This window comes from Dermacentor albipictus, chromosome 5 (assembly GCF_038994185.2).
Source record: "Dermacentor albipictus isolate Rhodes 1998 colony chromosome 5, USDA_Dalb.pri_finalv2, whole genome shotgun sequence".
Lineage (NCBI taxonomy): Eukaryota > Metazoa > Arthropoda > Arachnida > Ixodida > Ixodidae > Dermacentor > Dermacentor albipictus.
The window spans coordinates 9698371-9711641 of NC_091825.1; the positions used below are offsets into that span (position 1 = coordinate 9698371).

The 13271-nt window shown below is 44.0% G+C and overlaps 1 protein-coding gene across 9 annotated transcripts in view; it reads left to right on the top strand.

Moving 5' to 3' along the window:
* Positions 1–13271, top strand: part of tefu (Serine/threonine-protein kinase tefu) — a 1084056-nt gene that overhangs the window by 1037680 nt on the left and 33105 nt on the right. For all 9 annotated transcript variants that reach the window (XM_070538252.1, XM_070538256.1, XM_070538258.1 and 6 more), the window contains one exon: positions 10872–10986. In XM_070538252.1, the coding sequence (XP_070394353.1) occupies positions 10872–10986 (115 nt within the window). The remainder of the gene's footprint in view (positions 1–10871; positions 10987–13271) is intronic.

Sequence of the window (13271 nt, forward strand, 5' to 3'; positions counted from 1 at the left end):
AATGGGCCAACGGTTTTCTAACCGGCGCATTACATGACCTGCCCAGCTACATTTTTTCCTCTTGATGTCAATTAGAATATCGTCTATACCCGTTCGCTCTCTGATCCAAACCACTCTCTTTCTCTCTTAACGTTATGCCTAGCAATCTTTGTTCGATCGCTCTTTGTGTGGTCTTTAACTTGCTCTCAAGTCTCTGCCCCATATGCACTGGCAAATGCATTGGCACTGGACATATTGCACTGGCAAAATGCACTGATTGCACACCTTACTTTTCAATAATAATGGTAAGCTTCCAGTCAGGAGCTGGCAATGTCTGCCGTATTCGATCCAACCTATTTTTATTCTTCTGTGAATTTCGTTCTCATGATCAGGGTTCCCTCTGATTAATTGACCTAGGTAATCGTATTCCTTCACAGTCTCTAGTGGCCGACTGGCCATCCTGATCTCTTTTTCCTTTGCCCGGCTATTTATCATTATCTTCATCTTCTGCATAATAATATTCAGCCCCACTCTTACACTCTCTCTGTTAAGGTCTCCAATCATTTGTTGTAACTCGTGTGCATTGTTGTTGAATAGAACAATGTCATCGGCAAACCGAAGGTTGCTGAGATATTTGCCGTCGATCTTTACTCCTAAGCCTTCCCAGTTTAATAGCTTGAATTCTTCTAAGCACACAGAAAATAGCTTTGCAGAAATTGTGTCTCCCTGTCTGACCCCTTTCTCTATAGGTATCTCCCTGCTTTTCTTGTGTAGAATTTAGGCAGCTGTAGAACCTCTGTAGATATTCTAACGCGAAAGACGAGTCAGTAAGACAAGAAACTACTTACAGATTATATTTACAACGGTTGCAGCGCTGACCGGTTAGATTCACAGCGCGAGCCCAGTTAGTTCTTCCTCCTCTTTTCTGGAGTAATGGCGCTTACGCGCCTCGTTCAAACAAACAAATACCTCACGCATGTAGCAATATTTTCCAAGCTTTTTACGTAAGTGTTCTGTACTCCTTGATTACGTAGTGCCTCTACGATTGCTGGTATCTCTACTGAATCAAATGCCTTTTCGTAATCTATATAAGCCACATAGAGAGGCTTATTGTACTCTGCAGATTTCGCGATAACCTGATTGATGACATGGATGTGATCCATTGTAAAGTATCTCTTCCTGAAGCCAGCCTGCTCCCTTGGTTGACAAAATCCAGTCTTAACCTTATTCTATTGGAGATTATTTTGGTAAATATTTTATGTAATAATGGGAGCAGGCTAATGGTCCCATAATTGTTCAATTCTTTAACGTCTCCTTTTTTTGTGGATTAGTATAATGTCTGCATTCTTCCAGTTTTCTGGGACCCTTGCAGTCGATAGACACTTCGTAGAAAGAGCCGCCAGTGTTCCAAGCATTATGTCTCCTCCATCTTTGATTAAATCGACTGTTATTTCACCTTATCCTCCCACTCTTCATCGTTTCATGTCTTGCAGAGCCCTTCTGACCTCATCGCTAGTTATAGGAGATGAGGTCAGAATGAACAGTAATGTATCCTGTTCATTACTGTTTCTAAGTGAACTATCGTGACTCCTCTGGGTACTGTATGCAGGTCAGCTTAGAATTTTTCCGCTGCTTTTACTATATCTTCGAGATTGCTAATGATATTATCCTTCTTATCTTTTAGTGCATACATCATGGTTTGTCCTATGCCAGGTTTATTTTTTACTGATTTCAGGCTGCGTTCATTTTTTACGGCTTCTTCAGTCTTTCTCATGTTATAGTTTCGAATATCAGTTATTTTCGCCTTGTTGATCCGTTTTGACAGTTCCGCGAATTGCATAACGCTGTGCGGCCGCCAGTCCCATACAACCGCGTAGAGCACAGAACTCTGCGATTCTAGACGTACTGCGCTCACTGCGAAAGGTTAGAAAAACACCCGCACAAGCACAGCAGAGAAGTGGCTATGTGAGGCGGTTCGACCGATAACTGTAGAAGCGTCATTCAAAACAAGTTGCTGTTCTCCACTTCCGGCAGCGTTTCACTAATTCTTTTTCAAATAAAAATATGTTGATCCATAAATATTCTCATAAACAACGGTTAATTTTATTATTATTCGCTTTTGCTTGCAGTTTGGTTGTTGCCTTGGCTCTCTCCCTTAGTAGATCGCTTAATTTCTCAACTCCTAGCGATTTTCGTTTCCAGTTGCCAATTTTGCGCGAAACGTGCTATACAGTTAGGGAAAAACAGACAAGGTAACGGGCGACAGTCATCTTGCTTATGGGTTTAAGGGTTATTGCAGGGTTTCGTGATGGACGCTCTTTCCCATTATTTTATTTACCACCTTATCTAACCCATATCACGTGTATATGGTTCCGGGCATCTGCCAGCGTCGCGGCGAGCCGTAGCTTAAGGAAACAGTGAAGCAAAGGGATAAGTTAAACGCAATTGGCGTTTTCTCCGGCCGCAACTCGTTTCATGGGAGCACAGATCAGCTGAGTAACAGCCGCATCCCTCTCCTGGTCCCAGGATCGGCCTAAACAAAGAAGGTTGAACTAACAAAAGCAACAGCTATGCGCGTGACGGTTGAATAGATGGTGACAACTAAACGCATCTCGAGTTAATCGCGCGTGTGCGGAAACAAGAAAACTGTCCTTCACATTACAAGAGATGCCGATAACTACCGCCATCTAAAACGAGTGAAAAAGGCAGCATAATGCTGACCGATGAACAGCTGCGAAGTCTCAACATTGATCTGGCGGCGCTTTAGGAATGTGTGAGGAGTGGTGGCGGCATGGGTGGAGAGAGGGGGGGGGGGGTACGCCACTTACTTTCGGGGGGGGGGGGGCCCCCGTGACGTCATATTCTTGTAGTCTGAGGTTCCACCGCGCCAGCCATCCTGAAGGGTCCTTTAAGTTAGCTAGCCAACACAATGCGTGATGGTCACTGACGACTTTGAATGGCCTGCCATAGAGGTAAGGGCGGAATTTAGCTGTAGCCCAAATGATGGCAAGGCATTCCTTTTCAGTCATAGAATAGTTGCTTTCCGCTTTTAACAGCGACCGGCTAGCATACGATATCACCCTTTCAAGTCCTCCTTTCTTCTGGACTAGGACGGCACCGAGGCCTAGGCTACTGGCGTCAGTGTGGATTTCGGTATCGGCGTCCTCGTCGAAGTGTGCAAGTACCGGCGGCGACTGCATGCGTCGTTTGAGTTCTTGAAATGCCTTGGCCTGAGGCGTTTCCCACTTGAACGCGACATCACATTTGGTTAGATGTGTTAGCGGCTCCGCGATGCGTGAAAAGTCCTTGACAAAGCACACATGCCAAGGAATCTGCGCACTGCCTTCTTGTCGGTTGGCTGCGGGAACTTTGCAATGGCAGCTGTCTTCTGTGGGTCGGGGCGTACTCCTGATTTGCTGATTACGTGGCCCAGGAACAAAAGCTCATCGTAAGCGAAACAGCACTTTTCCCGCTTCAGAGTGAGCCCTGATGACTTGATGGCTTCTAACACTGTCGCAAGCCGCCTAAGGTGATCGTCGAAATTTCCGGCGAAGACATCGACGTCATCCAGGTAAACAAGGCACGTCTGCCCCTTCGATCTGGCTAATACCGTGTCCATGACGCGCTGAAACGTTGCAGGCGCCGAGCACAGTCCGAATGGCATGACCTTGAACTCGTAGAGGCCGTCTGGCGTGATGAAGGCAGTCTTTTCGCGATCTCTCTCGTCGACTTCTATTTGCCAGTAGCCAGACTTGAGGTCCATCGACGAGAAGTATTTCGCGTTGCAGAGCCGATCCAATGCGTCGTCTATCCGTGGAAGGGGGTACACATCCTTCTTCGTGATCTTGTTCAGTCGACGATAATCGACGCAGAAGCGTAGGGTTCCGTCCTTTTTCTTTACCAGGACTACAGGAGAGGCCCACGGGCTTTTCGACGGCTGGATGATGTCGTCGCGCAGCATTTCGTCGACTTGTTGCCTAATAGCTTCACGTTCTCGCGTCGAAACTCGGTAAGGGCTCTGGTGGAGTGGTCGAGTGCTCTCTTCGGTTATTATGCGATGCTTTGCAACTGGTGTTTGTCGAATCCTCGATGACGTTGAAAAGCAGTCTTTGTATCGTCGGAGAAGACTAGCTTTTATTGGGCGAACCTGTGCCCACAAAACAGGCTACACTTATAGCACAACGATAGCGGCGAACACGGTCGGCAATCGTCGGAAATCTGATCAGCGGGTCAAGCGCGTCGGCTTTTATAGAGCAGTCGTCCAATGTTCCAGACTAATCGTTCGGACCCGCGTGCCTTCCACAAAGTTCTACACCATTCGCGTTACGCGATGAAATCAGATAACGCAAGGTTCGGCGACAACAGACAGCCGGGTAGAAGCATCGATAACTTTCCAGAAACGTCGAATACGTCCCTTGCTGTGCGATTACATTTGTTAAGCGGCGAAACGTGGTCGCCCGCGATAAAGATAAGTACACATGTCAATATAGCACGTGTTGTGCAACAGAAAGCTGTATCAGGAGTTTTTCATATTGCTCCACAATTTTCTCATTGACACTTTTCATCTAATTATAATATTTGAGAAGTTGTATAACTAATTAAGATTAATTATGTAATTAGGCAGAATGCAAAAAATAACCTGAGCGTCTGCAAGCAATGGCAAACAATACTACCTTTGGTTTGTCCAGCTGCGTGGCACTTGCATACTTTTAGATCTTGATGCATGATAGTTGGGACAACCTGTATGCGTAGCGACAGCACCACTCTGGTAACATTATCTGTAATCCTATGTCGACAAGTATGCGATGATGATGACTGCCATATTCTTCAAGATGATCTGGATGCCATATATACTCATAGTGCATGAATGGGAGGTGAAATTATATGTTCAGAAAACATATGAATGCAGTTTTCCAGGAAAATAATATAAACCAATTTATGTTATACAATGCCTAGCTCAATATTATAAACAGCTACTGAGCACAAATACACCCGCCGTGGTTGCTCAGTGGCTATGGTGTTAGGCTGCTGAGCACGAGGTCGCGGGATCGAATCCCGGCCATGGCGGCCGCATTTCGATGGGGGCGAAATGCGAAAACACCCGTGTACTTAGATTTAGGTGCACGTTAAAAAACCCCAGGTGGTCAAAATTTCCGGAGTCCCCCACTACGGCGTGCCTCATAATCAGAAAGTGGTTTTGGCACATAAAACCCCATAATTAAATTTTTTTTAGCACAAATACCCATGAGATTATTTCACACCTTCATTGTCTTGCGTAAGGCGCGCTGAATAAAAGGATTCCAGATTACTAGGATTTTTGCACCGAAACATACGTAACTTTCCACAGCACACTCGTGAACTCTTTACAAATATTACAATTGGCCAATATTGGAGTATGCGTCCATAGTACGGGATCCTCCGCTTGCCCTCAATAAAAATAAACTTGAAAAAGTTCAAAGCATGGCTGCCCGGTATTTCCTTGGCAAGACAACCAGTGGCAAGAAAGTCAGCATGTCATGTTGGAACTAGTTATTACACTGGGAATCCTCTCGAACATCGAAGGGCAGAGCTATGCTTAAAATTTTTGTGTTGTACTTATGCCTCACAAACCGGCATCCAACGAGTGCAATACATTTTTCCTGCCTATTATACTTCTAAACGACTTGATCACCGTGATAAAATTTGAGAATTCAAGGACAGGACAACCACGTCTGCTAGCTCATTGTTGCTGTGAACACAGCAGGGAAGGTACCTTCAGACTTGGTGATGGCCACTTCTGAGAAATTGTTTTTTACTTCTTTAAGTGCATTCCGGGTTTCTGTGACATGATACTAGCATGCGAAATATTTTCAGCTGCTTCACAGCTGTGCCATTTACTCGTCTTTTGTTGCACTTCTTTTTTTTTTTTGTCTAGTCATAACACAAGACTTTCAGTTTTTACATCAGAAGTTGTAACGGTGAAACTTCCTTCTTTAGGCTGTGTTTAATGTGCTTGCTTTGTTGTTGTTTCTTCTTATTTTTTAAATTTTTTACACAAAATGTGCTGAGCAAGTAAATCTGTTTGCGTTCCTCTTCTTGTTGGTGCACTCTGTGTACGCCTCTTAATGAGTGCAAAATAGTTATGCTTCTAAACACCATGTCATGTTCATTTGCTTTAATTTCCTATGTCTGTAAACTCCGCCCTGTAATGCCGATAGGCGCTGTGGGTATACAATAAATAAATAAAAATAAATAAAAATATAAAAAACGGGGATACGTAGGACAATCACAGACTCTATTTATTAACTGGCAAGGGCCACTAAATAAGCAGGGAATACATGGCACAAACTGCACATGCACAAAAACAGGACTACAAAAACAGGGCTACCAAAACGGCATCTACACCCACACATCAAGGAAAGGTTTCTATTATACAGGTTGACAGATAGATCACTGGCAAAATCATTTTCTTCTCTTGATATCAAAAAGTGCTTCTAGTTTTGTTTTGATTGCCCAGTCTTTTCTGAATGTGCTCCCTGGCATTGACCTTTCCTACATGCACTGTGAAACAAACAGCATCGGGCTGGCATCAGTGGCTGTTGACGGTAACAACCCACACTTGAGATGTGCTGCCACTGGAATAGGAAACCCTTGGAACAAGCTGCCATAGCGGGTGCCTACTGGTGTCGACCTTGCATGCCTCGCACCTTTTCTTGTTCACATGGGATCTAGCAGCCGAGAAACGTTGTCATATGATCGCAGTTTGACTATATACTGAATGTTGGTGCCAAAAGACCCAGAAACTTATTGTAACCAGTAAAAAAGAAGCGTAACTGTATTGGGTTACTTTTTGCATTCTCTGTCGCAAATGTTGGCGCTTTTGGCACTGGAAGATCGTACAAAACAGGATCTTATCAATCAGGTTCTGCTGCTACACTCTGACCTTAACAATATTACTTAGTAGTTGGTGGTTAGTAGTTGGTTACATGGAAAACAAAACAAAATGCCACCAAGTGCAATGTAAGGAGAATTTCTCTTTAACCTTTAATGAGCACTTGCAAGTTAATTATGTTGTGGATAGTCCTAACCGCTTGCTTGGGTGCTTGCGTCGTAACTTTTGAATAGCCCCTCTTAAACTCCTGCTTTATAAAACTTTTGTTCATTCCAAACTAGAATGTGCATCCTCCATTCATTCAATGTCTCACTAGCCACATTGAAGCAGTACAGAATTGTAGCGCACGTTTCATTTTCTCTTACTACTCCCTTCTTTCTAGCGTTTCATCAATTGAAACGCCGTTACATTGCCCATCACTTTTGTCTCACCTTATTTAATAGGATTTATTACCACAATTCTCATCTTAAGGAAGAGTTACTGTCTCATCTTTCATCTTGTATTGACCATATTGTATTGACTTAGTATGTGGGCCAAACAGAGCAGTGCCTTGATGACAGGCATAGGCAACATAATAACAAAGTCAACATTGGGAGGGAGGGCCAGCTGGCAATTCATTGTAGAAATTGCAAATGTAAGCCAGACTTCTATGCCTGCACGGTGGTTGCCAGAAGCCATGACAAATGGGTTCGATTAACAATGGAGGCCTAATAGATAATTGAGGCAAGTGATAAATGCGTAAGTGTTGCATCAATATCACTATCGTGCAAAGAACTGCTTTACCTGAATGCGGATGCGCACTGAGAAACTGTGATTGCGCTCCCTGTATAAAATAGTGGCATTTTTTCCTGATTAAACATTGTTGGAAGTGGCACCCTGTGTGTGTGTGTGCGTGTTCCTTCTTCATCCACCGTCATTGTCACGCCTTCATGCTTAACTAACACGCCCAGCTATCCATCATAACATTATATATTTCTTGTACATAGGGCTCTTCACCATGTGTCTCTTCTGACCCAAGCGCCACAGTTTCTTTGATTGCCATCGCGACTTGCAAAGCACACATGCTCTCCTACTGCATTTGGCGTAATCTCCTACCTGAATATGTGAGGCTTCTATTCGGAGGCTTTAACCCCTCAGTCGGTCATGGAAACTGCATTTGCAAAATTCTCAAGTCCGAATGGTCAAGGCAGGCCCGCCTCTACCAAATTCACCTAGAAGCCCAACTGCACAGCTTCATGCGAGAAGATAGAGCGAAGCGGGCCTTCTGGGATTTTAACTGTCTTGCAAACCAGACGACCGAATTCCTCTGGCAGAGTACACTGTCTCACCTACGTGGCCATCCTCATACAAATAAGAAAAAAACAAGGCCCTGGAAGCACAATTTTCACCAAAGGAAACATCACTCTACCAGAAGACGTAAAAAAAGTCTCGCTCTAGGGCCGAAGTTTGCCATGAAGCCGCCGACCACCTCTCCGGAAAGCTTTCCTTGGTGCAAAAAGTGTCCAGTTTGGCTCCCGTGAGTGAGATGGACCAGTGCGTTTCAAGTCGTGTAGACGTTCTTTTATGGGAACAGTGTGACCCCGGCTGCCCTACAATTAATCGTCTGGCGTCCTATTTGAAGACGAACATCTTCTGCGTACTCCCATCGGAAAAAGAAGGTGGCTTGGCCATCTTTCCACGAGAGATGTACAAGGTGAAGGCGTTAGAAGCCTTAAGTTCTGTTTTTCATTGTCACCATAATGTTTCGCTCAACAAGTTGAAATGTGAAGCAAAGAAGCCGTGCGAAAAAATGAACGTGTCAAAATTAGCAAGGGACATTAGAAATAGCAAAGTGCACACTCTCGAGGTCTTCTTCAGCGCCAAGACCCGTAAAGGTAACTGACCTTTAAGAGTAATTGTGTCGGAGCGCAATACGTGGCAGAATTATTTAGTTGCTTTTCTGTTAGAAAGGCTGAAGCTTCTAACAGTACCTTTTTAGGCTTGTAGCGCAGCTCAGAAAGAGTAAAAAGGAAGGTGGAAGGGGTTATATAAGAAAACGGAAAATAGAGTGAATGCTACTCTGTTCGTAGTGCTCACTCTGTTTTCCGTTCCCTTACACTACCCCTTCCACCTTCCTTTTTGCTCTTTCTAAGCTGCACTTCAAGCCTAAAATGTCATGACATACCAACTCGCCCAAGCTGCCACGCTTTTGACCATCTAACAGTAGATGACCTTTACTTGGTAAAGGATTCTGCACAAGTAGCTGAATACTTGTCAAGGCAGACAGTAACAGAATTTGAGGCCTTCTCTGTGGATCTGAAAGATCTATATAATAGCATGCCAAAAGCAGCATTACTTCAGTGCGTCCAGGAAGGCATTGACATTTATGGCTCCCTGTCATTTCAGAATGAAGTGGGCATTCCGGAACACAAATTCTTGGCTATGCTCAAACGTTACTTGGCTTCCACCTATATTAAATGGGAGCGTTTGAACTGTTTGTACCTGCAAAAGAGCGGCGTTTGCATAAGTTCGTGTTTCTCTCCGATCTTGAGCGGCTTATTTTTAGCTCGTGCTGGCAGAACCATGTCCAGCAGTCTCGAGGGTAGCGGCGTAGCCGAAGTTTTTAGATTCGTTGACGACTTCCTAATTTTTGGACATAAAAATTTCATTGACGCCGACTGATCGTTTGTCAAACATTGACAACCTTCAGGCCGATTCTATATACTCCCAGAGGAGTGAGCCACGAACTTTCAGTAGATTTCTCCATCAGATTTTTAGATCTCAGATTGTTTTTAGGAAGTAACCACGCCTGTTGGCAGTATGAATCTCGGGCTAGTAAACCTCTGCTACCTTTTAGTTTCTCTCACTCTAAGTTAGTTAAACGCAGCATTGCTAACATGTGCCTGCTGAATGTTTTTGAAGAGTCCTGTCTGCATCGAGCTGCAGCGCATTTTCTTAAGCAGATTGACCAACTGGAAGAGGCAGGCTACCTGCAACCTGTTCTAGTTTCCGTAGGGGAAACAATCCTGAAGAAGTCAGGAACTCGCCAACTAGATCGGGAGCCACCTCGCGAGAAAGAAAAAGTAGCTGTCATACCCTACGTACACCGCATGTCGCATAACTTGAAAAAGATTGCCAAGCGAGCTAACGTAAATGTTTTCTACCCCGTGCAAGCTCTCCAAGTTCTGCAGAATCACCAAACTTTTTTTCACAAGGCATCGGCCTGTGTCACAAAACACGATAACAAATACGTAGATTGTCAGGCAGAAGTTGTTTACGAGATTCCTTTAGATTGTGGTGAAAGTACATGGGCCAAACAGAGCAGTGCCTGAATTACAGACTGAGACAACATAACAACATAGTCAACATAGAGAGGGAGTGCCGCTTGACAATTTATTGTAGAAATTGCAAATATAAGCTAGACTTCTATGCCTGCGCAGTGGTTGCCAGAAGCCACGGCAAATGGGTTTGTTTAATAATTGAGGCCAAAAGGATCATTGAGGCAGGTGATACGTGCGTTAGTGTTGCATCAATATCACTATCACGCAAAGAACTGCTTTACCTGAATGCGAATGCGCACTGAGAAGCTGTGATTGCACTCCCTGTATAAAATAGTGTGTTTTTTCCTGATTAAACATTGTTGGAAGTGGCGCCCTGTGTGTGTGTTCCCTCTTCGTCCACTGTCATTGTCGCGCCTTCACTTCAGATCATGCGAAAACGTGGGATCATTCCCCACCTGCGACAAGTTGTTTTTTCATCCCCTTTCATTGCCATTAATTTATTATTTCATTTAATTAGTAAGTACAAGTAATTTTCCTATGTTCTCCTTGGTTTTTTTGTTTGTTGGCTCCTCATGTTGTCCGACTACATGTGATTCCAAAGTAGCAAAAGTGCTTTGTGAGCTGACACACACCGAATGGTGTCTTTAGTTGCCAGGATAAGTTTTTTGGTTCCTTTTATCAATCGCACCACAAATGTTCCAGCATTAAGCAGATTTCAAGATTCCCCAGTGTTGATGCTCTGGTTTGCTTGCTTTTCTCAGGTGTTGCATTTGAACAAGGCCGTGTGCTTAACACACCCGAGACCGTGCCCTTCCGCCTGACTAGAGATGTTGTGGACGGTATGGGCATCTGTGGTGTGGAAGGGACATTCCGCAGGTACGTCCTGGTTTCACATGTTCATTCTCAGTACCTGATTGGCCCAAACTTGTGCTCGTTTATTGAAGCTTGAGAACCGGGATGCATGGTATTACATTAAAAGCTGCCCGAGCCAATGTTTGATCAAGTGAACAAGGATATTGTTACGGGCCGCGTGCACCACTCGTAGCAGTATGCAGCAGTGCTGCTGTTCTTGCACATCTTGTGAGCAACTTTTACTTTTCACATTGTCTTTGTACCAACTCATTGGTGTTTGTCTCGTGTTTACAAAATTTGTTCATTCCTTTTGTAATCCTGTACATTTGTTTTGATGTTAATTTCTTTTCTAGGGCTTTACACTTGTTAAATTGTCATTAGAGTATTTTAGAATAGGGGCCCCAATAGTTTGGGCCCCAAAGAGCCCCAAAGAGCAAGGTGTTAGGTTTGGGGCACACAGGAGTGAAGAGCTTTAGAATAGGGCTTTGCGTTTGCGGATAACGTCTTGCGCTGACAGGAGCACTACGGCGTCAAAGAACAGCTATTTGAAATAATTAAATCAAATATACCATATACCATTTTATGATAAGAACAGTAACTGTGACTTTTGTGTATTCGCATTTAATTACAATTTAGAGCTTATTCTGTAAGAGCAAACAGTTAGTTGCACTTAGTTTTGAGTAAGCAACTTTACGTGACTTCACCAGCTAAGCTAAGCCGTGTTAGGCCTACGAGCCATAAAATCCACAATCGATTTTGGAATCAGCGGCATCTAATGAATCAATCTTCATAACACATGCTAGTTGAGAGAAAGCGATAACCACAGTCACTTCTCCTAGCTTGTGACATTCACGCGTTACCACAAATCGAACCCAGTTTGGTGCTAGATTAGAGCCGTCGCTTCGATGGCTGCCGCCATGTCTGCTGACGCAGAGCTGTTGGGGCTGCTATTTGGGCTCCCGCTAAATCGGTGAAATAGCGTTCCCTACGCGAAACCCAAACGCAGATTGTGTCTCCCGCATGCACAGTGGCTTCGAGCTATTTCTTTGGGGCCCCAAAACATTTGGGGCCACTACTCTAAAACTCTCTATTAGACGCCGCTGATTCCGAATTCGATTGTGTATATTATGGCTCGTAGGCCTAATACGGCTAAGCTTGGCTTGTGAAGGCACGTAAAGTTGGTTTGCTCAAACCTAAGCGCAACTAATTGTTTGCTGCTTACAGAATAACCTCTAAATTGTAACTAAATGCGAATACACGCAAGTCAAAATTACTATTCCTATCACTGTGGTTATCGCTTTCTCTCAACTCGCGTGTGTTATGAAGATTGATTCACTAGATGTCGCTTATTCTGAAATCATTTGTGGATTTTATGGCTCGTAGGCCTAATACGGCTTAGCTTAGCTGGTGAAGTCACGTAAAGTTGCTTACTCAAAACTAAGTGCAACTAACTGTTTGCTCTTACAGACTAACCTCTAAATTGTAATTAAATGTGAATACACGAAAGTCACAGGTACTGTTCTTATCATAAAATGGTATATGGTATATTTTATTTAATTATTTCACATAGCTGTTCTTTGACGCCGTAGTGCTCCTGTCAGCGCAAGACGTTATCCGCAAATGCAAAGCCCTATTCTAAAACTCTTCACTCCTGTGTGCCACAACGCTAACACCTGCAAAGCTCCTTGGGGCCCCAAACTATTGGGGTCCCTATTCTAAAACTCTTCAATATGAATGGCGACTACGCAATTGTGAAAGCTCGCGGCCAACACGGTGTTATGCATGGCGGTCAACGCAAGAATAAAGGCTTTAAAGGCACAAATAGGCAAGAAGCTTTCTGGCGTTGCTGTCATTCACGTACGATTTCCACTGATGACTATGGCGATGCGGACCCCACTGCTTCGTTTTGGTTGGATGCTAGCACTATTGTTGCTCTCTTGCGTTGTTCCTTGCTCACCGAGCCCCGAAAGTTGTCTGAATTAACCGATGTGTGGCCAAATACATCCAAATTAACAAGAGTTTGATAGCATTGACTGATGCATACGCCTGCTAGGACCAGGAGCCGAGGACGAGTTCGAAGTATCCGATTTGCTGAATTAACAAGGTTTTACCATGTAGTTATTTCCTTAAATAGGTTAAGGATCACTCATATGCAGCGGTTGTGTTAGAAAGAGTCCAAAGGCACCTCGCTTAACACTTCAAAAAATTTTTGATGATAAATGCATGAATTATCGTGGTGCTTTAGAACCTAACAATAGTGGCCGCCTGTAGATGAGGAGAGTATTTGATTAGGTTGTTCAGAAAAATGT